Source organism: Dendropsophus ebraccatus, chromosome 3, assembly GCF_027789765.1.
Source record: "Dendropsophus ebraccatus isolate aDenEbr1 chromosome 3, aDenEbr1.pat, whole genome shotgun sequence".
NCBI classification, from domain to species: Eukaryota; Metazoa; Chordata; class Amphibia; order Anura; family Hylidae; genus Dendropsophus; species Dendropsophus ebraccatus.
In genome coordinates, this window is record NC_091456.1 from 104763575 (window position 1) to 104790344 (window position 26770).

The 26770-nt window shown below is 44.2% G+C and overlaps 1 protein-coding gene across 3 annotated transcripts; it reads left to right on the top strand.

Annotated features, from left to right (window-relative positions):
* Window positions 1-1733: 1733 nt before the first annotated feature.
* Window positions 1734-14387, top strand: LOC138785931 (cold-inducible RNA-binding protein B-like). 3 transcript variants are annotated; one of them, XM_069962416.1, is made up of 8 exons: window positions 1734-1843; window positions 2205-2315; window positions 3762-3868; window positions 5051-5171; window positions 5256-5346; window positions 5433-5500; window positions 11952-12040; window positions 14327-14387. In XM_069962416.1, the coding sequence occupies exons 2-7, from the start codon at window positions 2213-2215 to the stop codon at window positions 11954-11956; spliced, it is 495 nt and encodes a 164-aa protein (XP_069818517.1). In that variant the 5' UTR covers window positions 1734-1843; window positions 2205-2212; the 3' UTR covers window positions 11957-12040; window positions 14327-14387. The 3 variants fall into 3 exon arrangements, with proteins under 3 accessions (XP_069818517.1, XP_069818515.1, XP_069818516.1); XM_069962414.1 differs by lacking the exons at window positions 11952-12040; window positions 14327-14387 and adding an exon at window positions 7043-7722; XM_069962415.1 differs by lacking the exons at window positions 11952-12040; window positions 14327-14387 and adding an exon at window positions 5778-6230.
* Window positions 14388-26770: the final 12383 nt, after the last annotated feature.

The window sequence follows — 26770 nt, forward strand, 5'->3', positions numbered from 1 at the left end:
GTCTACAGTGTCAAAAGCTGCAGATAGATCCAGGAGAATGAGCAGAGAATGGTCGCCTTTAGATTTGGCAGAGAGATAATTAGAGACAGTTTATGTAGAATGGGAAGGACGGAAAACAGATTGAAGGGGTCAGGAAGAGAGTTGTCAGTAAGGTAGCGGGTTATGCGGGAATAGACCAGTTCTAAGGGTTTAGAGATAAAAGGCCAGAGATGTCGGCAGAGAGCAGTGTCAGACTAAAAATAAAACAACATTTCCTGCATGACATACAGAAGCTAATAAGTATAGGAAGACTTGAGAATTTTTAATAGAAGTAAATTACAAATCTATACAACTTTTTGATACAAGTTGATTTGACATAAAAAGTTTTTCGCTGGACAACCCCTTTAACAATAAATAACAGCTATTACTTCATAACAACGGCTGTTGTTCTTAAACAGTGATGGCTAACCTTGACACTCCAGCTGTTGCAAAACTACAACTTCCATCATGCCTGGGCAGCCAAAGCCATATCTTTGGTTGTTCAGGCATGATGGGGATTGTAGTTTTGCAACAGCTGGCGTGTCTAGGTTAGCCATCACTGTTCTAAAATAAGGATGATTTGCCATTAAATGGTGTCCATCCACTAAATTTCAACAGTGTGTGTGAACATAGCCTTTCTGTGTTTCCAATCCACTCCTGGTTTTAGTTGAAAAATACTGAATAAAATACTGAGCAAAAATACTGTGAATATAGCCATAGGCTGTATCCATGTTTTCCAGAACTCTCGGAACATACTCTCTAGTCTGCATCGGTGTCCAGCTAGCCTTTGTGGCCCTGATGGAGGCTCCTAGTGGAGTCCTGGCAAATTTATCAACCTTGACTAACTCTGTGATGTTTGTCTGTGTATCCAAGACTAGTAAAGCACTAAACCAGTTGCTGCTATATAAATAAATGCTATTACTATGTGTTTGGTTGATTTCACAATGTTGGAAACAATTCATCACTCATCTACAGTGCCCAACTTCCACAAGCTACCAGACATAATATAGTTACAGAGTGCCCGCAGATTCTCAATGTGAAATGGAAGTCAAAATTTACTTTGAACATTCATGACTGATTTTTATCTTTCTACGGCAAGAAATGGCTGCTTATACAGTATATATTTAACATGATACTGTAGCGTTTATTTGGCAAAATTTCCACAGCACAGGCATGTATCACACGGCACAGGTTAACTGCAAGACACGCGTCTCATCCAGCAGTCGCCATTTTGATTTCTCCTGCCACAATACAAAGGAGACTATAGTGGGGCACGCCGCCTATCGTAGGCTTTTGTATTTATTCGTTATATGGTTACTTGTGAATGACTACGTGATTTGTCGTATCAGGAATGCACCACGCGTGTTCTAGATCAGCTTACTTCAGAGATAAACTACCGGGAGTGACTTCTCCGAATGAACTTAAAATGGCGCCAGCCGCCTGCAAACTCGTCTGTCGTGGAGGAAGAAATCCCTCCAGGCAAAAGCTGCTCACACCACACCCACTATCCTGTGGACTGAAGTAACACACGAAAGCAGTTGTCTTGGTAATGTAAATGTGGCTACAAAGGCCTATTCTTACAGTTATTTCCATTTAAATACAGCCTATGAGATCTTTAGAGCGCCGTTGTTTCGGTTACCGCTCTCGTGACATAGCTGCTCACCCCTGAGCTGCTAGTTGGTACAGTCCGCTGTGTTACTGAATAATGCATGAAGTGGGCGGGGAAACGGACGGTATATAAGAACAGGAAGGGGTTATTTGCTGCGCACTCCGAATTGCTGATTGTGAGGTGTTACTCTTGTTGAGACAAAGGGAAACCTATAAGGTGAGGAAATTAATGGTGTGCTGTTAGAGTTGTGTGTCATTTAAAAGTCCGCTCAGTAGTTGTTTTTGTATGTATTTTTTTTACCCAGCCGGCTGCCGGCAGTTACTGTGCATGTTGTGTAATGTAACTGTGCTCTGTAATGCTTTGAGATTGATGAGACGTGTGATTTTTCTGTGCTCGCTGTTTGTGAAGTGTAAGAGCCTTCTGGCCGCCGTTTGTCGTTTTTTTTTTTTTTTTTTACCCCCCCCCCATGTGGCGCCATCTTGGGTGTCTTTGTTGTAAGCCGCGTGGTGATGGCGGCGGCGGCCATTTTGTAGTCACCTCAGCTGCATCTTAACAGATCTCTTGTATGACTTTTCAGAACTCATCATGTCTTCAGATGAAGGAAAGCTTTTCGTCGGCGGTCTGAGCTTCGATACGGATGAGCAGAACCTGGAGCAGGTGTTCAGCAAGTACGGACAAATCTCAGAGGGTACGTTCCACACCAGCTACATGACCGATGGTTCATATGACAAGACCTATTTTTGTTTTCTTTAAGAATTTCACCTCTTGCATTACGCCACCGCTTTGCTAGTACAGTGGTGCCTTGGATTACGAGCATAATTCGTTCCGGGACCGTGCTTGTAATCCAAATCCACTCTTAAGACCAAAGCATATTTTCCCATAAGAAATCATAGAAATGCAGACAACTTGTTCCACACCCAAAACATGATTTATTATTCTGAATAACATGTATAACAAATGAAACAAACATTCAGAAACAGCAGAATGTCTTATTATAAGTTACTGTACACTAATGGAGAGGATGGAAACACAAGTGTGGAGAGAGACTGCAGGGAGCATGAAGGAATGAGCAGGGCAAATGTGGGCACATACATGCAGCACTCTCTGTCCAGGGAGAGAGGGGTTACAGCTATAGAGAGATAACCCCACAGTCCTGTCCCCTGATGTGAGCCCCAGCCTGAAGTGGGCCTACTATGATTTGGAAGGTGATGGAGACTTCCTGGGTCAGAGTACAGTGCTGTAGACCTCGCTATGCAGACCATGTCCCTGCCCTCCCTTCCACTACAGTGAGCTCGTAAAGGGAACCTGTCCCCTGATCCCTTGCCTGTCAGTTTCTATGGTAAGACATATATTCGCAGCGGGGCTGACATCTCACTGCGAGTATGTAAGAAACAGTTCTTTTAACCCCCTGCCAGTGAGCGCATACTGTACCTGATGTGGAGCAGGTACAGTATGCTCATGCCCGGGGAGGGGGTGTTAACAGGGCTGTCCCTTTAATATTTTCTGTGTCTTACCATAGAAACTAACAAGCAAGGGATCCAAGTAAAAGCTGGATCCAATCCTGGGAAACTTTTCCCAGTTTCCCTGGATTGGATCATTCTTGCCCCTGGCACCCGGGGTGGAGCGGGCGGAAGCGGGGCAGCACTGAAAGGTTGTGGGCTTGTTGAGTGGAGCACTGCTCAAACAAAGCACTTGGTTGATCAGGGATTCGCTCATCTCTTAAGAAAATTGACATCATGCATGTTGGCTTTTCTTTTGCCTTTTAGCATGACCTATTACACCAAACTGTAATAGGCTAATTGTTTGGAATAGGGCCCCAAGGGTCTTCACCAATCTACTTTATAGAGGAAGAAGTCTGAATGCTTGTAAATTGCGTTATTGGGCTACTCATCATAGTTTATAACAGTACAGGTTTAGTAACTAATTAGTGGTGTCTTGATTCATTATATTTGGTTTAGAGTTGAACATGTGTCCATGTTTCCCAGGATTCCCTAGGGCTGCATCCAACTTCAGCAGCCACTGCCAATCAGTTAATGCTCGCTTTGGTTTGGATGAATCAGGGTGTGCTCAAAGTTGGCTCAACTCTAATTGTGATCTTTGATGCCTAGCTGACTTGTTTTAATCCCTTTTCCAGTGGTGGTTGTGAAGGATCGTGAGACAAAGAGGTCAAGAGGCTTCGGGTTTGTTACGTTTGAAAATCCAGATGATTCTAAGGATGCTATGCAAGCAATGAATGGAAAGGTGAGGTTTCTGATTGTCAAGTGCGTGTCATTAGTGGTATAGCTAGTAACAATAGAAATTTAGAACTAAATGGGTAAAACTAATTTCATATTACCTGTTCTTAAAGGACTGCGCGAGAAGCAATCTCATTAAGTACTACTATACTGAATGAGATTTGTGTAACCCCTTAAAGGGGTAGTGCGGTGTAAAGCATTATTTCACTAAATAACACACATTACAAAGTTATACAACATTGTAATGTGTGTTATTAAAGTGAATGGCCCCCTTCCCCAAGATGGTGGCTGGGGTTGACAGTGATTCCCTAAAGTATACAACAACATACTTCTGGCTCTAGCGTGGGCGGAGGGGCATTCACTTAAATAACACACATTACAATGTTGTATAACTTTGTGTTATTTTGTGAAATAATGCTTTACACCGCACTACCCCTTTAATGACACAGTGGCCTTAAAGGGACCCAATTATTTTGGCCTTTAAGGGAACCAGTCGGCACCTTTTGTACCAATTGGGCTCCTAGGGACAGTGCACAGATGTTTCTAACACTTCTCCTACCATATTGGGGGTTGCGTGTTTAGTGCTATTTTGTTGAGTGGTTTTTTTTGCCTTTGAGGATGGGGTAAATGGAAGTTCAGACACGGTACCTTGCAAGGGGCTGCTAATATTATGCAGCTTCAGTCTCTGCTGTATATCACTTCTAGCCAATTAATGGTCGCAGTGGTGTCTGTCTTCAGGCCTGTGAAGTCATGTCCCAGAGGCACTGCAAAGTGATTGTCTGGAGCTCCCTGTGTTCCTTTTATAAATTTAAAATTGGTCTCCCCTTCTCCAGGCTGTGCTGCCTTGCTCTGTAGCAAGTCTGTCCATAAGATGGAGGGGCATGGTCATATGCTTCTCCTTTTTGGCAATCTTATGGACAGTGGTGTCTTGACTCAGTTAATGTTCAGCAGGCTGTTCTTGACAGCAGAATGCATTGACTGGTATGATACTGATGGAGATGGGGAAAAAAATCAAATCTAGTAGTAATCAGGTAAATGTGTTTAAAGTAGAGATGAGTTAACCTGCTTAAATTCAGTTTCATGCAAACCTAAACTTTTAGAAGGTGTGCATCTGATTTTAGGCAAATATTAATACCCACATGGTATATTTTACTATTAGAAAGCTAATAGCCATTTTGCTTTGTTTTAGTCTGTTGATGGAAGACAGATCCGTGTTGATCAGGCCGGCAAGTCCTCAGGTGACAGACGTGGAGGTTATAGAGGAGGATCATCTGGAGGCCAAGGATTTTTCCGTGGTGGCAGAGGACGTGGTATGGAATAGACATGAAATCCCCATTACCCCCGCCCCGGTAATCCGGGTTAACCTCTATGACATGCTTAAACCTCCTTTCTAGGTGGTGGAGACAGAGGCTATGGAAGCAGCCGATTTGATAACAGAAGTGGCGGGTATGGTGGCAGTGGGGGATCCAGAGATTATTATGGCGGGTATGTTATCAGATCTAAAGTGACTCTTGGCTCTATCAGGTTACTGGCTTTGGTTATCTAGTTAATTTTTTTTTTTTTTCCCCCAGTGGAAGAAGTCAGGGAGGGTACGGTGACCGATCAAGTGGATCTTATAGGGATGGCTATGACAGCTATGGTAAGTAATTTAGGCAAAGGGATTTGGGGTGTGGTGTCATGGTTTTTAGGTCTGATTGGGCTAAGGGTCTATTTACACAGACAAATTATCTGCCAAAGATTTGAAGCCAAAGCCAGAAACAGTCTTTCCTTTATGACCTGATCTGTTTATAGTCTGAGATTTCTCCTCTTTTCAAATCCATTCCTGGCTTTGGCTTCAAATCTTTGGCAGATAATCTTTCTGTGTAAATGGACCTTTAGTCTTTCTAAGGTAAATAGCTTTTTTTTTTTTTCTTCAGCTGCCCATTTATGAATCTCAGGGGCTACCTGACTTCTGATATGCACTTTGTGGTGCTAAAGTTCCTTCTGCATGGTGGGTTTAGACCTCTTTGGTGGGAATTTCTAAATGCTTTCATTAGAAAACTAAAGTAGCAAATTTTTTTTAGCTTAATGCTCTCAAATTTTGTGCAAAACATGGGAAGAGCTGCAAACTTTTGCTTAGATGAGTAACTGCTCAAAAATTTGACAGTGTTGCTCAACAATTGCAAATAAACTTCCCCTCCCCAATATAAGGGTGGGTTCACACTATGGAATCAGTGCGGATAAGTTCGTCAGATTCCATCGCTCGTTTAGTGGCGCGCCTCTCTATCTGTGCCATAGAATGGTGTGTATGGAGCCAGCGGATATGCACACCGCCATGTACGAGCGACTGAATCTGCTGGAACTTCTGCACAGATTCCGTAGTGTGAACCCACCCTAAGGCTACGTGCACACAGAGCAAAAGTGGCGGAATGCCGCCAGCCTCCTTGTCATAATGACAGTCAATGGGAGGCTTGCGCGCCTCCTCTTCCCGCGCTGAAGAATGTACATGTTCGTTCTTCAGCGCAGAGAGAAGGCGCGCAAACCTCCCATAGACTGTCATTATAACACAGAGGCTGGTGGAATTCCGCGACTTTTGCTCTGTGTGCACAGAGCCTTAAAGGGGTAGTGCGGCGGTAAAGAATTATTCACAGAAATAACACATTACAAAGTTATACAACTTTGTAATGTATGTTATGTCTGTGAATGGTCCCCTTCCCAGTGTCCCACCACCCCCACCCGTGTACCCGGAAGTGTGGTGCGCTATACATTACCTGTCACATGCCAACCCCCGTCTCTGATCTTCAGTCAGTGACGTCGTCTTCGGCCACGTCATCAGCCGCGATTGGCTGAGCACAGTTATGCTCAGCCAATGGCGGCTGAGCATCGGATGAAGCTGCAGAGGGCGTCCGGCATTCGGAACAGTCGGAGCTGTTCGCCGGCCGAGGAAGACATCACTGACTGAAGATCGGAGACGGGGGTCGGCACGTGACAGGTAATGTATAGCGCACCACGCTTCCGGGTACACGGGTGGGGGACACTGGGAAGGGGGCCATTCACAGACATAACATACATTACAAAGTTGTATAACTTTGTAATGTGTTCTGTGAATAATTCTTTACCGCCGCACTACCCCTTTAAGGGGTGTAATGTTCTGACTTGTGCTTCAAGTGACTTTACAACTGTGCCTGCTTCTTGTCCTCAGCTACACACGACTAAAACTCCTGACTCAAGATCATCCTTCCAGTGGCTGTATTTATAAAGATTTTGGAGCTTCGCAGAACAGTTAATATGTAGTCTTTGTGTTCACCTTTTTATATCAATTTGTTAAATTATCCTGACAGCCTCACTGGTAGTATGTGGACACAGTTTTACTTCAGTTGTAATTTTAGGACTGTTAAAATGCTGTGATTCTGCTGTTCTATTGGGCTGCTCAGATGGGAGCTCCTTGTTGCAATTTTAAGTTGGCAGATACATGCCTTGGTGACAGAGTAGTTCTACTAATGGAATAGCTTTACTGTTCCAAGTAAGAACTATTCTAATGTATGAGCTCTGTTCTGTACCATGATCTATTTGATCACATCAAGTTTTGTATATAGTGAAGGTGATGGAGACCCTGGAGCTTTGTTTTTTATTGAGCACATAACTAAATCTTTAGTTTAACAAGGCAGGGTACAGCATGGGTGCATTGTAAATAGCAGCTGGACCTCCTTGATATATCTAAAGAGAACAGTGTAATATCCAAAAAGAAGTTCTTGAAAATGTTTGTTTATATTGTCATTTTTTTTACTGAAAGAAATGCAAACCTTGTACTCGGTTAAAGAACTGTGTTTTTACTTTCATTTGGCTTCACGAAGCCTATTAAAGGACCATCTGAAAAATTCAGCTCTTGAACTTTCCCTTCTGCACAACACTGGTTAGGTAGAATTGGTGGCATGGCTGCTGTTGCATTCAAGCTGTATTGAGTTCTTCACATTTGCATAAGCTTCAGAAAATAGTTTTTTTTTTTTTTTTTTTTTTTTTTTTTTTTAAAGGAAATTAGCAAGGGTTGTGATCGCAAGCAGTTTTTTTTTCCCCCAATGTTTAAATCAAAATGGTACATATAACCAAACTGGTTCGTGCCGATATTTAGTCTTTTCTCTGCTTAAAAAGGGAGGGATGTAACTACATTTCAAAACGGGAACACACCCCAAAAGGAGGCACACAGTTGCATCCTTGATTGGAAACTGGTTATAAAGAATGTACCATCAGGTACATTTGCTTTAAAGGAGAAGTCCGGCCAAAAGTATTTTTTAATATGTTATTACATAAGGAAAGTTAGTCAAACTTCTAATATACACTTATTATGGGAAATGCACATATACTGCTTTTTTCCTCAATTAAGTAGATCATGCAGACTTCAATTTCTCTAAAAAAGTAAAAGTGGTCACGAACCGAACCAGAGCAGGGCTGGGTGTAATTCCTATGAAGCTACCAGCAGAGGGCGCAGTATATGGAGAATTTACATTGTAATTGGGTTGCAGTCATCCATAGCAGCTTGTGCACTGGCCGCGGTCTCTCTTCAGCTGCACATAGCCATTCATTGCTGTGGAAGAGAGACGCCGGACACAGGACCGGGCAGCGGGGTGAGTGATGGCAGCGGCGAGGGAGGCTGGAGGCATGGTCGGGTGCGGGGGTGGCGGCTGGTGACATGGTCGGGTGCCGGGGGGCGGCCAGCAGCATGGATGTGGCTAGGGGAGGGTGGCCAGCAGCATGGGCGGGTGCGGGAGGGCTAGGGGAGGGTGGCCAGTGTGATGGAAGGGTGTGGGGGGTCCTTTGGGGGGCTAGGGGAGCCTGTGCAGGTTGGACTGGTGCCGGGGAGCCTCTTTCTGCCACTCGGTGAGTGCACAAGCTGCTATGTGCATTTCCCATAATAAGTGTATATTAAGAGTTTGTCTAACTTTCCTTATGTAATAACATATTAAATACTTTTGGCCGGACTTGTCCTTTAAGTGTTACACATGAATAGAAGGGCGCCTGTGCCACGATCTTTTTATTTATTTTTTTTGAATGGCGGCCCGATACCTGCACACAGTGCTGGTCTATAACCAAGCATCGGCCTGGGCTGAAGCAGTGGGAGGGTTGCCTTCCATGCTTCAGCCTGGGCTGATGCTTGGTAATATACTGGCGTGGAAACCCGGCAGTGGTTCAAAAAGACAGCGGCACTGGCTTCCCTGCGCCGGCGCTGTTCTATTCATGTGCAATACTTAAGGGTACAAACACACACACTGTATACGCAGCGTATTTACTGCTGCGATACGCAGCAGATTAGACAATAACTGAACACCGCATCAAGTCTTCACCATCAAATCTGCTGCATATACGGTGTGTGTGTGTGTGTGTGTTTGTACCCTAAAGCAAATGTACCTGATTGTCATGTGACAAAGCTGACCATACAATTCGAGCACCCCCACAGTATTCTGCTACTGAACGTGAATGAGCACACACTGTGAAGGGAGCTGCAGACAGGGTGATAAAACAAGCGATGCTTTTGTCTGTGCTGATGGCCATTTGAGAAGTTATAAAACTGCATTTTTCCTCAGACGTTGAAAGGGCCACAGCTATCTGTCTATCATTTTCTTAGGAAGCTGAAGTGCCACACTTTCTGCAGCTCCACCAGGCAGTGTGGCACTTGGCAGATTCCCTTTAAACATACAACAGTTTAAAAAAAAAAGTATATTGCAAAACTGTTTGCAATCACAACCTTTTTTCTTAAAAAAAAAAAAGAAAAGAAATCACAACAGTGCCTCTTAATGTAATGTCAGTTCAGCACTCTGAGAATTATTACATGACCTTATTAGCTGTGTGTGCTGAGGTCTGGTGAATATTCCACATGTAACCAACTTATCAGTTATGATGCTAGAATGTCACTTTTCTTAAGTGATTGAAACCTTACTAAGGAACAGAGTTCTGTGCCACTAGAGCCCTTATATCCTGTAAAGACCCACACTTTTATATTACTGGTTGTCAGCCTTACATCCCCTCTTAGCTTTTTAAAGATCCAGCTGAATGTCATGAATTTTATGTAGGGGAATTGTATGGAACCCTCAACAAATATCACCAAATAGGATCACCTGAACCACTCGTCTCTCTCCCAAATTCCCCCCTCCCCATTATGCCTGGTAAGACTTTTGCTGGCCTTCAGATTGGCAGCTTTGCACCTGCATAAGTGGGAGTTAAGCATATTGAGTATTTTATGAAGGGTTATAGGGTATTTATGCAAAGGTTCAATGTCTGTCTGATATGACAGATGGCCCTGCAAGGTCTCAATTTGGTTTGAGCCTCGGGCTTCATATTTAGCTTGGTAACGAAGTGCTTGCATACAGATCACTTATATCTGGCAGAACATTGAGCTGAGTTTCCAGAAAAGCTGTAGTAGTTACAGGTGATTTAGAATCCATTGGCATCTTAAAGAGAATGGATTTCCACCTATAATATAAGCTGTAGATGAGTTCAGAGTCTCTAAGTAGTGGAACCAAATATGTTAGTACAATTTTGTTGCCTTCTGAGAATCTCCTGCTAGAATACAGAGTCTGCAATTTCCTTGGAGACATCAAGTATTGTGCATCCTGTGAAGCCTGCCGAATGCTGCTCTTGGCTAGTTCATTTGTGGAATTAGTCCGGTATTTTGAGGTAACTCTTTTGCTCATGTCCACATCCCTTTTTTTTTTTTTTTTTTTTTTTTTTTTTTAGTTCATGACATGCTTGTGATACCTCCAAATTGTTTAAATATCTGGTACTCCTGTGCTGCTTATTAACAGAACATGTCTGGAAATTAGACAGTATGACAACTTTGATACTGCCCATATTACATTTATTTTGGTCTCCCCATAAATTAATGCTAAATCTTTTTTTTTTTTTTTTTTTTTCTCCTTTTTGTTTCTTAACCTTTTTAGTATTTTATTGTGAGAGCAGCCATCTTTCCGAAGCTGTTAACAGCATTTAGAGATGCTTTACAGCAAGCCTGATGGGCACAGTGGTCTGGGGCTGACCCTATTCAGTACTATGGAAGAATTTTCTAGGCATCCTCTGTAACTTTGTATAGGAAAAGGAAGAAGCTAAGATTTGAACATTAGCCATGGTGAGCCTGTCTTGACATCCATTGGTGTCACATTTCACAGTAGTGCTTTCTGTGATGAGAAGGACACTGCTGCGAAGTGCTCTGTACAGAACAGGAAGTGTCAACTTATATGGCCTTAGTGTGCGTGCAACATAAAAATAAGACTCCTCACTTCTGACATTCTGAGCCGCTCCCATTACACATGTGTTTGGGGTCAGTATGTGTTATGTCTGCTCAGCCAATCAGAAGCCAAGGTGGGGTCCCACCTTAGCTGCTGACTAGGGACTGCATGTGCGCTGAAAGCCCAGCCAAGAACTGGAAATGCTGTGTAATGAGAGCAGTGGAAGCAGGGAGAGGAGTATTTGCTCAAACCCCAGGCTTAGCGCAGTAACTTTTTATTCTTTATTTTTTAAAGGGAAAGTAGCAGCAGGCTAATCTGCTGTTATATCCCTATAGTGCATGGGGTGCCAAGGATTAAGGTAATTTTTCTAAATTTGTAGTTAATATGCCAATGAGTTTTGGCGCACTAGAAGCTGGACTACACCCCTTGGTGTGCGTCAAGCTTCCCTGGTCAGTGCTAAAAAAAAAATAAAAAATCCTCCAGTGACCCGTGTTTTCATAGGGACATAACTGTAGGTTAGATTTTTAACTTAAGGTCATTTTTTGATGACACATTCCTTGTTAAAAGGGTTATCTAGTGCTACAAAAACATGGCCACTTTTTCCAGAGAGCGCACCACTCTTCTCCAGTTCAGGTGGGGTTTTCAATTAAGCTCCGTTTACTTCAATGGAACGAAGTTGCAAAACCTACACCCAAACTGGAGAAGAGTAGTACTGTCTCTCGAAGAAAGCACTGGATAAACCTAATAAGTACTTCACTTTTCCCGCTCAAACTGTTGGATGCTGCCATTCATTTAGGCTACAGTCAAAATTGATGTGTCCCATTTAGAAGAATGTGTTAAACCTACCATAGTTGTCTTCTGCGCATACCAACTTTTGTATATTTTGTTTTCCAGGATAAAGCCGATGAACTATTAAACACTACTGTTGTTGCTTAGCCTGCTGGCTGTAAAGAGTGATATATTTTACAACCTGAAAATTTGGGGTAGGTATTTGTACTAAAATTGACATTAAATCAAAGACTATAGGGCTGGGCAGTAAAGTAAATTTGCCCAGTCACTGACTCATAATTATGTTGCAAATTTTACTTTGGCTCTGCTTCTCACGTAATCAGATGCAAGTGCAGCCTGTATTGTGTTTGAACTATTAACTGTGTCCCAGTGTGGCTGCCACAACACAGCCTGATGAACCATGTGCTGGATGGGTTAGAACATAAATCAGTTGGCTGTATGGGGGCAGCACTCTGTAACACATCCTCCTCAACCTCCATGTGCAGTGTCCATGATCCTCTGCCCCTCTCTGCCTGTCTGTCTTTTAAATTGTGTCAGTACGTGAAGAGGAGAACTATTTATGGTTCACTAGTATATGGCATTTTTTGCCCCTAGTTATCACCCGTCTGCTTTCCCTGTGCTCAGTGTGGATGCAGACTAGCCTCTGCTGCTTCCTTTACACTATATACGCACGAAAACTTAAATCCTGTCTTACTGTACCAAACCTTCAGAACTTCCCAGACAAACACTAAGTAAGCAGTCTGACATGGGAATTCAGTGTTTTCTCTGACCTGAATCCTTTGCAGACTTTTTTGCTTGTACTATTGATTTCTGCAGTTAGCAAAGTTGTTTGAAATGAGGTACACTTAAAGGACAACTCTGGCGCAAAAAAAAAATAATATATAATATTTCATAAGCAAGGTTAGACTAATTCCTAATATACACTAATTACGAGAAATGTGCACACACAGTGCAATTTCCCTCAATTTAGCAGATCCGATAAGGAAGGCTTCAATTTCTCTAAAGTGACGTCTTGACACCCCCCCCCAACAGAAGCTGTGGTGCATTCATCCCTCAAACACCACACAAAAGCTGCCCAATCCCATCAGAAGTCCTGTGCAGTGTAGTGAACAGCTGGACCCCCGATCGCATAAGAAGTGCCAGCACGGTCTGCGCTGCCTCTCTTCTGCTGCAGTAATTGATCAGGTATGGTGGGCAGCTGGGACCCTGATAGAGAAGTGGGGCTGGTACTCCCACTACAGTGATTGAGATCAGCCCAGTGCAGCAGGGTGAGCGGTTCTCTATCACTGTCCCGGCTACCTCTCTCCCACCAAACCTCATCAGTTACTGCAGTGGGGACCGCAACGGAGGACTGTTCAGCTCACTGCACAGGACAGGGCTGGTACTTATGTGATCAAACTGCCTGGGGTGTTTGGGGGTTAGTGCATACCACTACAGGCTCCCGTCAGGCAGGGGGCGAGCTTAGGGGAGGGGACTGTTTACTACATTGCACAGGACTTCTGATGGGGGGGGGGGGGGGGCTTGGGGGGATGAATACACTACGGCTTCTGTCCAGGCAGTGGGGGAGTTGGGAGGGCTGGATAGCTTTATTTTGTTCAGAAAGCACAGGAACGGCCCTGTTTTTCACATGTAATTACTGTGGACACTGCAGGTATATACATTGGGGTTGAGACGTCACTTTTTTTTTTGGGGGGGGGGGGGGGAGAAATTGATTCCTGCCTGATCTGCTAAATTGAGGGAAATGCCACTATATGTGCATTTCTCATAATTGGTGTATATTAAACAAATTCCTAACTTTGCTTATTAAATAACATTAAAAAGAAGATTTTGGCTGAACTTGTTCTGAATACAATCATAGAAAAGGAATAATTTGCTAGCTCTGTTGAAGGACAAGTAGATGTATCAGTTGTGTATTATCAATTATGATCCACAGAGTTCTGGCTGTGCAACAGCACCATAAAAGGTTAGAATGCTTCTGATTTAGTGAAACTGTCCAACCATCGGTTAGTCTGTAGTGAAGTGATAAGTTTCACTAGATCAGCTGAGCATTTACATTTTGAGAAGTGTATTCAAGAGTACCTGTCATGAAAAATAACTTGACGGTGTTAAGTTATTGATCACAGTGGGTCTCACTGCCGAGACCCGATTTAGTCAGGAGATATAGCTGGGCGGAGTTTGTGGTAGCATTGCAATCCACTTCCTGGCCATAAGAGGCAATTTTGTCTAGTAGACTACATTGTAGTAATTGGTGGTTGGCTGGCAAGTCATTTGTGCTGCTGCCATACCTACTGTAGTTTTCTTTGCTGCAAATTGTCCAGAAATACGAAGTGCACATTATTACGGTATATATCTGAAGTAGACTTCAGAACTGTATCTGGTTAAGGTATGTTTTATTGGATGTGAATTTTTCACGCATGATAACATTTTTTTTTTTCTTCTTTTTCCCCCCATATCCCCCCCCCCCCCCCCCAAATATTTAGATGTGCACCAGATGAGCTGAATCAGGATTGTTGCAGTCAATAAAGTTTTATTTTCTTAGGATTTGATTTGTGTGTATCTTTTTTGTACTAGGAGAATTTGTATGCTTCTATATGGTATTAGCCAAATAAACCAGTATACCGCCAGGGTGAATTTTTCAATGTTTTTTTGGCAGTACTGCATTTTCACATAAATGATTCTGTACCACATGTGAGCATAGCTTAAGCCAATGTGGTGGTTTCTCTTGCAGGCCACCTTCACTTTCCACAAAGTTGTCTGTGATTGCGGATCCACAAACCAACTTGGTGTACATTGATTTCTATTGTGCTACTTGTACCTTCAGCATTTTCTCGAAGCCGCAATCCGTTCCACAAAAAAAACATGCCTAGTGCGGATCTTGATTGCAGCACAGATTCCCCATAGAACTCTATGGAATTCATGTTTTTCACGGATGTTATGTCTGGAGGAAAAACACAGATAAAAACCAGCACTGCAATTTTTTGCAGAAACTGATGCAGTTACAGAACATTCTCCACAGATGACGACAGACAAAATAGCGTTATTTGCAAACTTGTGAATGAGGCCTTAGATCCTTTTTTTTTTATGGTTGCATTCACATGTAACATGTTAGCAGCAAATCTGCTGTGATATTCCGTATCATTTGTCTATGGCTCCTCTGCATTCTCCGCTGCGAGAATATATTGTGCAATAGACTTAGCTACTTGGCTCCCAACCTCTTGCTTACCTCTCCAGGTTCCACTGGCATGCTCCCACATGTTTTTCTGGGTCCCTGCAAACTGACAGTTCGCTCAGCCAATTACTGTGCTTTTCCGCCGCAGCCGGTAATTGGCTAAGCGGGCCATCGCTGCAGGGACCCATAGAAGCATGCCTGTAGAACTTGTAAAATGTTGGAAGCTAAGTAGTTAATTTTTACAAATCTATGGCACAATACATTTGCACAGTTAAATTTAAAACCGCTGTAAGAATAGATTGCAATAGCCTTTAACCGAAATCTGTATTACAGTGGATCTCACTGTGAGAAACTTGCAGTGTGAAATCCATTGCAAGTGCGGTACGTATGAATGCACTCAAGGTTAAAAAAAAGAAAAAAAGCCTCTGGATACACAGGAAATAGACATAATCTAGTAGCCCTGAACATACTGGCTATAAAAGTCAGCCAAAAAGTGGTTTAATAGAAATAGAGACAGATGTATCCTAGTGGTCACAGGTGACTTCAACGCTGTAATGTGTTAAAAGTTGGCTAGAATAAGAACATCCGCCCCAATTTGGGGAATAAGTCAATCTCCCTTCCGTGTCTTGATGGAAGAGATGGGCTTTATAGATACATGTAAAAGAGAGGAACTCGTAAAAAGGAACACTCGGGGACATTTATTAAGTCCGATGGTTTTTACGCCGAACTTAAAAATGTCCCTGCATCTCCGGCGCTACCAAGATTTATGTAGAGGCGTACTGCCTCTACATAAATCCTGTGTGCTTCAGTGCGCACGGCCGAAAACCTACGCCAGCTGAGGACTGGAGTAGGTTTTCAGCGTAAATTTAAGAGAAAAAAATGAATTGCGCAGACTTGAGTCCACACCCCTTCCCCACCCCCCGGCGGAAAGTGCCGTTTTGCGAATATTTTATTCCCAAAATGACCGTTTTGCTAATAAAATATTTGCAAAACTGCACTTTCCGCCGAAAATTAAAGATACGCCAGATACATGTCCCCCCTCAGTCTAGGATTGACTTGACTTTTGTAAACACTGGTATGATAAAATGGTTAATAAAAAATCAAGTACTTAATGCAATGCTTATCCCAGTGCTTCTCAATTCCAGTCCTCAGGCCTCACCCAACAGGTCATGTTTTGAGGATTTCCTTAGTATTTCACAGGTGATATAATTATACTCGGTGCATCAGGTATTATCATAGGTGTTCTTTGTATGGGAAATCCTCAAAACATGACCTGGGTGAGGCCTGAGGAATGGAATTGAGAAGCACTGGCTTATCCAATCATGGCCCACTATTGGTAGAATTATGCTACGTTTACACGGAGTGATAATTCGCTCAATCGATAGTTTAACGATTTTAAAGCAACAATTTGGTTTTTATAACTATCAGCGTTTAGACGAATAAATCGTTAGAAAAATCGTAAGAATTTGTAAGAAAAAACGTTAATGCGATTAGTTTTTAAGATATATTTATGCCCTGCGGTCGTTAAGGACGTTCAGAGTGGGGCCGCGCGGCGGTCCCAGGTGCCACTTGTAGCCCAGGACCGCAGGTATTAGCGGGCACGGACCGATCGCCGTGCCCGCTAATACAGTAATCGAATGCAGCTGTCAAAGTTGACAGCTGCATCCGATTTACCGTTTGCAGCGTCATCCCTGGTGTCTAGTGGGGAGATCTCTCCTCCGGGACAACGTTACTGAAGCCAGCCGGGGACCGATCCAAATGGTGCCGTCCCCGGGTCGGCCCTCGTTTACTTCCGGCTGCAGCATATCTATACTGCAGAGATCTCTATGAGAGATCAATGCACTTATACTAGAAGCCCCCCAGGGGGGCTTCTAGTATAACTATAAAAGTAAAAAAAAAAGTGTTATTAATAAAAAGCCCCCTCCCCTAATAAAAGTCTGAATCACTCCCCCTTTTTCCAGGTTATTAATAAAAGTAAACATGTTTGCTATCACCGCGTGCGTAATCGCCCGAACTATTAACCCCTTAACGACATCGGGCGTACCCATACGCCCCCGTTGCCTGGGCTTTAACGCAAACGGGCGTATGGGTACGCCCGATGTTTCCCCGATCGCTGCGTGTTCACACACAGCGGTCGGGGAAGATGGCCTGCTATAAATCATAGCAGGCCATCTTAGCTTCACGGCACGGGGGGTGGTTAACACCCCCCGTGCTTACGATCGCCGCTATAGGCTGATCAATTCAGATCAGCCAATAGCGGCGATCGGAACCTTTCCGGGTCATCGATGACCCGGAAAAAAATGGCGGTCGGTGCTGTCCGAGGACGGCACCGACCGCCATTACTGTAAAAAGTAATGGTGGTCACCGTGCCACCGGCCCGATCGCCGTGAACGGCCGGCCGTTCACGGCGATCGGGCCGGTGGCACGGTGATCAGAGTCCCACAATATAGTAAATACCTGCCCTGGACCCCTCAGCTAGGTAGCCGAGGGGTCCAGAGCAGGTATTTGTACATTACTCACCTGTCCCGGGCTCCTGATCGGCGTCTTCCGAGTTCGTGGCATCCTCGTCTTCGTTCGGGTCTTCGGCTTCCTCCGTGACGTCACGTTCGGCTTCTCTCGGCTATTTTCGGCTCCAGCGTCGGCTTCTTCCGTATTTTGCGCTCTGCTGCCCTCTAGCGGCTGATATGTGTAATACACTTATCAGCAGCTACAGGGATGTTCAGAATGTAGAAAAAGTTTTGGTTTTTTTTTTTTCAAATTTTTTTTTTTCTATTTTCCGCACCCTATCGCCGCTGAGTGTTGATCAGCATCGCACGAAAGTGCGCTGCTAATCAGCAACTCCTCCTTTTTGGCGTAGGGTGTTTTTTTTCTATATTCTACTGCCACAGTCTGCTAATAAGTGCCGCACATAAGTGCGACATTTATCAGCAACTCTTTTGTTGGCGTAGGTTTTTTTTTTATACTTACTGTAAAAAAACACGTAAAAAACACTACATTACACCACACTACATTGAATAAAGTTTGACACTACACCACTATATACCCCATATACTAATCCCCGTATAAAGATGGCCCCCAGGGTGTTTTCGGCGTCAGAGGGATACGTTATTATTACCTCCGACACCGAAATAGCCAGTGAGGATGAATGGGGGGGGATCCTTCTTTCCTCCATTCATCCTCATCATCCAGTGACGTGTCTGGGGGTAGCGTAGCGTACGCTGCCCCCCAGACACGTCTTTTCCGCCAGTACTGTCCCAATAAGAGATCACGGTATGGTGTGAAATTCTACACACTCTGTGAGCGTATCTCTGGGTACTCTTACAGATTTTCTGGTACGTGCACACTGCGGAATGGCGAAGGATAACCCTTTGTGCATTCCGCAGCTGGCACCCACCGGCGGACTGATGCGGGCGCATGTCTCTACCCGTGTCATAGACTCCATTCTATGCACGGGCGGAATCCGTCGTCCATCCAAAGAATGAACACGTTGGACGGAGAGCGGAATCCGCCCGTGCATAGAATGGCGTCTATGACACGGATGGAGACGTGCGCCTGCATCACTCCGCCGGCGGGTGCCAACTGCGGAATGCACGAAGGGTTATCTGTCGCGATTCCGCAGTGTGCATGTACCCTTAGAGTGTATGTAGGAAGGGACACCCGAATCCAGCCCCCAGATGCCCACTCCCCCCCATCCTCGGAGTTAGTGGGAAGATCGTCCGGGAACTGATCTTCCCACTGCTGGATAAAGGTTACCACCACCTGTAGGGGGATAACTTTTATACCAGCACCCCCTCTTCCGCTCCCTCGCTGCCCGAGCTACTGTAGCTTGCGGCACGATCCGAAAATATCAGAAGCCGTAATAAAGCCCTAATATTTAGCAGCCATGGAGCGGACCCAGCGCTTCTGGATATGAAGGACCCCGTATCGCACCAGGACAACATTTTCCAGGTGACGTCCCCCACGCTGGAGAACAGGAGACCCCAGAAGAAGTGCAGAGTGTGGCGTAATAGGGGGATCAGAAAGGACACCATTTTCCCGTGTGACACCTGTCCTGATCGCCCCGACCTCTGCATACTGGATCGCTTCAAGGCGCACCACACGTCACTGGGGTTCTACATTATCTAAATTCTGTCCCTTATTCCTATTTCAGGGGTCACGTTGATCCAGGGATTATTCTGATCGCCATTATGGAGTCGGGAAGGAATTTTCCCCTGTGATGCGGCTACTGTCGTCTGCCTTACGAGGGTTTTTTTTTGCCTTCCTCTGGATCAACACAGGTTGAATTTGATGGACACCTGTCATTTCCAACCTTATAAACTAATAATTGGCCTAATACCCCCAAATAAATTAGAATTGTCCCTTTTCTCCAGCTAAGTAGGTATGGCCGCCATTCCCATTAGAGGATGCCATGATGCAATTACAAAGCCTCTGTGCTGCCAGGACAGTAGAAACCCCCCACAAGTGACCCCATTCTGGAAACTACACCCCATAAGGAATCTAAGAAGGGGGGCAGCGGGGATATGGCCCCCCTGGTGACGGCCACATTTGGGACGTGAAAATGAAAAAAATTGTATTTTTTATTTTCTCGGCACATGTTCTACGTAAGTGCCCGTCACCAGTGGGGTCCATATGCTCACTGCACCCCTTGTTAGATTCCTTATGGGGTGTAGTTTCCAGAATGGGGTCACTTGTCGGGGGTTTCTACTGTCCTGGCAGCACAGGAGCTTTGTAATTGCGACATGGCCTCCATCCTCCATTCCAGCCTCTAAATGGCGCTCTGTCCCTTTGGTGACTTGCCCTGTGCCCATATGGCACATTATGCCCACATGTGGGGTATTTTCGTACTCAGGGGACACTACCCTACACGTTTTGTGTTCATTTTCTTTTTTAACCCCTTGTGGAAATGGAAAAAAATCAAGGCTAGACCAACATTTAGTGTAATTTTTGTAAAATTTTTACTCTAAATTATTAATCTTGTCATGTTTTTTCATTTTCACAAGGGGTTAAAAGATAAAAAAAAACATTTAATGTGTAGAGCAATTTCCCCTGAGTACGGAAATACCCCACATGTGGACATAAAGCGCCATGCGGGTGCAGGGTAAGCCTCCGAAGGGAAGAAGCGCCATTTGGTTTTTGAAGGCTGGATTTGGATGGAATGGATTTTGAGGGGCCATGTTGCATTCAAAAGGCCCCTGTGTTGCCAAGACAGTTGAAACCCCCCACAAGTGACCCCATTATGGAAACTACACCCCTCAAAGAATGTAACAAGGGGTGTAGTGAGCATATGGACCCCACTGGTGACGGACACAAATGTGGAACAATGTGGCGTGAAAATGAAATATTACATTTTTTACACTATAATGTTGGTTTAGCCTTGAATTTATCATTTTCACAAGGGGTTAAAAGAGAAAAAAACACACAATATGTGTAGAGCAATTTCCCCCGAGTCCGTAAATACCCCACATGTGGACATAAAGCGCCATGTGGGCGCAGGGCAAGCCTCCCAAGGGAAGGAGCGCCATTTGGATTTTGGAGGTTGGATTTGGCTAGAATGGATGATGAACGCCATGTCGCATTTACAGAGCCCTCGTGCTGCCAAAACACTGGAAACCCCCCACAAGTGACCCCATTCTGGAAACTGCACCCCTCAAGGAATCTAACAAGGGGTGCAGTGAGGATATGGACCCCTTGATGACGGGCACATTTGTGCCATGAAAGTGAAAAAATGAAATTTTTCCCTTTCACGTCACATTGTTCCACGTTTGTGCCCGTCACCAGTGGGGTCCATATGCTCACTGCACCCCTTGTTAGATTCCTTGAGGGGTGTAGTTTCCAGAATGGAATCACTTCTGGGGGGTTTCCAGTGTCTTGGCAGCACGAGGGCTCTGTAAATGCGACATGGCGCTTGAAATCCTTTTCAGTGAAATTCAGCTTCCAAAAGCCAATTGGCGCTCCTTCCCTTTGGAGGCTCGTCCTGCGCCCCCTTGGCACTCTATCGCCACATGTGGGGTATTTCTGTACTCGGGAGAAACTGCACTACACATTTTTTGTCTTTTTTTGCCTCTTATCCCTTTAAGAAAATGAAAAATTGAAGGCTAGAACAACGTTTTAGTGTAAAAAATAAATTTTTCTTTTTTCACGCCATATTGTTGGGAAAATCTGTGAAGCACCTGTGGGGTCCAGATGCTCACCGCACCCCTTGTTACATTCCTTGAGGGGTGTAGTTTTCTAAATGGTGTCCCTTTAGGGGTGTTTTTTAGGTTTTGACACCCCAGAGCCTCTGCCAACCTGAAGTGGTACAGTCAAAAATGACCAAATATAACGGAGGCGTTGAAATTCACTAGGCGCTCCCTTATATCTGAGGCTTGTGGTTGCGTCAAATAGCGCAATAGGGCCACATATGGGGTATTTCTATAAACTGCAGAAACGGGACAATAATTATTGGGGTGCATTTCTCTGGTAATAGGTTTATAATTATGAAAAATATTGGATTACAATAAAATCTCTGCACAGAAAATTAAAATTTTCAAATTCCTTACACACTTAGCTTTTATTTCTGTGACTCCCCTAAAGGGTTAAAACACTTTCTGGATGTGCTTTTGCAGAGTTTGGGGGGTGCAGTTTCTGAAATGGGGTGCTTTGTGGGGCTTTCTAACATACAGGCCCCTCAAATACACTTTAAACCTGAACAGGTCCCTAAAAATATCTGATTTTGAAATTTTACTGAAAATTTGGAAATTTGCTGCTAATGTTTTAAGCTTCCTATCGTCTAAAAAAAATGAAAGATAGTTTAATAAATGCCGCCAACATAAAGTAGACATGTTGCTAATGCTATTTAATATATAATTTATGTGGTATAACCACTTTCTGTATACGCAAAAAAGTTTCAAAGTTGGAAAAATGCAGTTTTTCACATTTTTTCACATTATTTGGGTTTTTTTCATAAAGATTTGTTATGAGTATCGACTCCAATTTACCAGAAATGTAAAGTACAATATGTCCCGAGAAAACAATCTCAGAATCAGCCGGATAGCTAAAAGCATCCCGAAGGTATTATTGACTAAAGTGACACTGGTCATATTCATAAAATTTGTCTCTGTCATTAAGGCCATTTTTAGGCTCTGTCCTTAAGGGGTTAATTAATCACATTCCTGATCTCGCACGGTAAACGGCGTAAGCGCAAAAAAATCCCAAAGTGCAAAATTACGCATTTTTGGTCACATCAAATCCAGAAAAATGTTAATAAAAAGCGATCAAAAAGTCGCATATGCGCAAACAAGGTAACAATAGAAAGTAAACATGGCGCAAAAAATGACACCTCACACAGCCCCATAGACCAAAGGATAAAAGTGCTATAACCTTGGGAATAGAAAGATTTTAACCCCTTAAGGACAGAGCCTGAAATGACCTTAATGACAGAGATAAATTTTATAATTATGACCAGTGTCACTTTATTAATAACTTCGGGATGCTTTTACCTATCCGGCTGATTCTGAGATTTTCTCGTGACATATTGTACTTTACATTTCTGGTAAATTGGAGTCGATACTCATAACGAATCTTTATGAAAAAAAACCCAAATAACGTGAAAAAATGAATTTTTCCAACTTTGAAACTTTTTTGCTTATACAGAAAGTGGTTATACCACATAAATTATATATTAAATAGCATTAGCAACATGTCTACTTTATGTTGGTGGCATTTATTAAACAATCTTTCATTTATTTTTTTTTAGACAATAGGAAGCTTAAAACATTAGCAGCAAATTTCCAAATTTTCATTAAAATTTCAAAATCAGATATTTTTATGGACCTGTTCAGGTTTAAAGTGTATTTGAGGGGCCTGTATGTTAGAAAGCCCCACAAAGCACCCCATTTCAGAAACTGCACCCCCCCACACTCTGCAAAAGCATATCCAGAAAGTTTTTTAACCCTTTAGGGGAGTCACAGAAATAAAAGCTAAGTGTGTAAGAAATTTGAAAATTTTAATTTTCTGTGCAGAGATTCTATTGTAATCCAATATTTTTCATAATTATAAACCTATTACCAGAGAAATGTACCCCAATATTGATTGCTCCGTTTCTGCAATTTATAGAAATACCCCATATGTGGCCCTATTGCGCTATTTGACGCAACCACAAGCCTCAGATATAAAGGAGTGCCTAGTGAATTTCAACGCCTCCGTTATATTTGGTCATTTTTGACCGTACCACTTCAGGTTGGCAGAGGCTCTGGGGAGCCAAAACCTAAAGAACACCCCTAAAGGAACACCATTTAGAAAACTACACCCCTCAAGGAATGTAACAAGGGGTGCGGTGAGCATCTGGACCCCACAGGTGCTTCACAGATTTTCCAAACAATATGGCGTGAAAAAAGAAAAATTTATTTTTTACACTGAAACGTTGTTCTAGCCTTCAATTTTTCATTTTCTAAAGGCATAAGAGGAAAAAAAAGACACAAACTGTGTAGCGCAGTTTCTCCCGAGTACGGAAATGCCCCACATGTGGCGATAAAGCGCCAAGGGGGCGCAGGACGAGCCTCCAAAGGGAAGAAGCGCCAATTGGCTTTTGGAAGCTGAATTTCACTGGAAAGGATTTCAAGGGCCATGTTGCATTTACAGAGCCCTCGTGCTGCCAAAACACTGGAAACCCCCCACAAGTGACCCCATTCTGAAAACTACACCCCTCAAGGAATCTAACAAGGGGTGCAGTAAGCATATGGACCCCACTGGTGACGGGCACAAATGTGGAACAATGTGACGTGAAAGGGAATATTTTCATTTTTTCACTTTCATGGCACAAATGTGCCAGTCATCAAGGGGTCAATATCCTCACTGCACCCCTTGTTAGATTCCTTGAGGGGTGTAGTTTCCAGAATGGGGTCACTTGTGGGGGGTGTTCAGTGTTTTGGCAGCACGAGGGCTCTGTAAATGCGACATGGCATTCATCATCCATTCTAGCCAAATCCAACCTTCAAAATCCAAATGGCGCTCCTTCCCTTCGGAGGCTTGCCCTGTGCCCACATGGCGCTTTATGTCCACATGTGGGGTATTTCCGTACTCAGGGGAAATTGCGCTACACATTTAGTGTTTTTTTTTCTTTTAGCCCCTTGTGAAAATGAAAAAATCATGACAAGATTAATGATTTAGAGTAAAAATTTTACAAAAATTACACTAAATGTTGGTCTAGCCTTGATTTTTTCCATTTCCACAAGGGGTTAAAAAAGAAAATGAACACAAAACGTGTAGGGTAGTTTCCCCTGAGTATGAAAATACCCCACATGTGGATATAATGTGCCATATGGGCACAGGGCAAGCCACCAAAGGGACAGAGCGCCATTTAGAGGCTGGAATGGAGGATGGAGGCCATGTCACAATTACAAAGCTCCTGTGCTGCCAGGACAGTAGAAACCCACGACAAGTGACCCCATTCTGGAAACTACACCCCATAAGGAATCTAACAAGGGGTGCAGTGAGCATATGGACCCCACTGGTGACTGGCACTTACGTAGAACATGTGCCGAGAAAATAAAAAATACCATTTTTTTCATTTTCACGTCCCAAATGTGGCCGTCACCAGGGGGCCATATCCCCACTGCCCCCCTTGTTAGATTCCTTATGGGGTGTAGTTTCCAGAATGGGGTCACTTGTGGGGGGTTTCTACTGTCCTGGCAGCACAGAGGCTTTGTAATTGCATCATGGCAGGTCTCTAATGGGAATGGCGGCCATGTCTATTTAGCTGGGGAAAAGGGACAATTCTAATTTATTTGGGGGTATTAGGCCAATTATTGGTTTATAAGGTTGAAAATGACAGGTGTCCATCAAATTCAACCTGTGTTGATCCAGAGGAAGGCAAAAAACCCTCGTAAGGCAGACGACAGTAGCCTCATCACTGGGAAAAAATTCCTTCCCGACTCCATATTGGCAATCAGAATAATCCCTGGATCAACGTGACCCCTGAAATAGGAATAAGGGACAGAATTTAGAATATGTGGAACTCCAATGACGTGTAGTACGCCTTGAAGCGATCCAGTATGCAGAGGCCGGGGGGATCAGGACAGGTGTCACACTGGAAAATGGTGTCCTTCCTGGTCCCCCTGTTATGCCACACTCTGCACTTCTGGGGTCTCCCGTTCTCCAGTGTGGGGGACGTCACCTGGAAAATGTTGCCCTGGTGCGATACGGGGTCCTTCATATCCAGAAGCGCTGGGTCCGCTCCGTGGCTGCTTAATATTAGGGCTCTATTACTGCTTCTGATATGTTCGGATCGTGCCGCAAGCTACAGTAGCTCGGGCAGCGAGGGACCAGAAGAGGGGGTGCTGGTATAAAAGTTATCCCCGTACAGGTGGTAACCTTTATCCAGCAGTGGGAAGATCAGTTCCCGGACGATCTTCCCACTTGTTCCGAGGATGGGGGGGGGGCATCTGGGGCTGGATTCGGGTGTCCCTTCCTACATACACTCTAAGGGTACGTGCACACTGCGGAATCGCAACAGATAACCCTTCGTGCATTCCACAGCTGGCACCCACCGGCGGAGTGATGCAGGCGCACGTCTCCATCCGTGTCATAGACTCCATTCTATGCACCGGCGGATTCCGCTCTCCGTCCAACTTGTTCTTTCTTTTGATGGACGATGGAATCCCCCTGTGCATAAATTGGAGTCTATGACACGGGTTGAGACACGCACCTGCATCAGTCCACTGGTGGGTGCCAGCTGCGGAATGCACAAAGGGTTATCCTTCGCCATTCCGCAGTGTGCACGCACCCTAAATCTGTAAGTGTACCCTGAGGTACTCTCACAGAGTTTGGAGAATTTCACGCCATACCGTCATCTCTTATTGGGACGGTACTAGCGGAAAAGACGTGTCTGGGGGGCAGCGTACGCTATGCTACCCCCGAGACACGTCACTGGATGATGAGGATGAATGGAGGAAAGAAGGATCCCCCATTCATCCTCACTGGCTGTTTCGGTGTCTGAGGCAATAATAACGTATCCCTCTGACGCCGAAAACACCCTGGGGGCCATCTTTATACGGGGATTGGTATATGGGGTATGTAGTGGTGTAGTGTCAAACTTTATTCAATGTAGTGTGGTGAAATTTAGTGTTTTTTACGTGTTTTTTTACAGTAAGTATAAAAAAAAAAACCTACGCCAACAAAGGAGTTGCTGATAAATGCCGCACTTATGTGCGGCACTTATCAGCAGACCGTGGCAGTAGAATATAGTAAAAAAACACCCTACGCCAAAAATTAGGAGTTGCTGATTAGCAGCGCACTTTCGTGCGATGCTGATCAACACTCAGCGGTGATAGGGTGCGGAAAATAGAAGATAAAAAATTTGGGGAAAAAAAAACCTTTTTCTACATTCTGAACATCCCTGTAGCTGCTGATAAGTGTATTACACATATCAGCCGCTAGAGGGCAGCAGAGCGCAAAATCCGGAAAAAGACGACGCTGGAGCCGAAAAAAGCCGATGGGGACCGCCGGAAATAGCCGAAGACCCGACAGAAAGACGGAGGACGCCGCGAACCCGGAAGACGCCGATCAGGACCCCTGGACAGGTGAGTAATGTACAAATACCTGCTCTGGACCCCTCAGCTACCTAGCTGAGGGGTCCAGAGCAGGTATTTACTATTTTTGTGGACTCTGATCGCCGTGCCACCGGCCCGATCGCCGTGCCACCGGCCCGATCGCCGTGGCACTGTGACCACCATTACTTTTTACAGTAATGGCGGTAGGTGCCGTCCTCGGAAAGCAC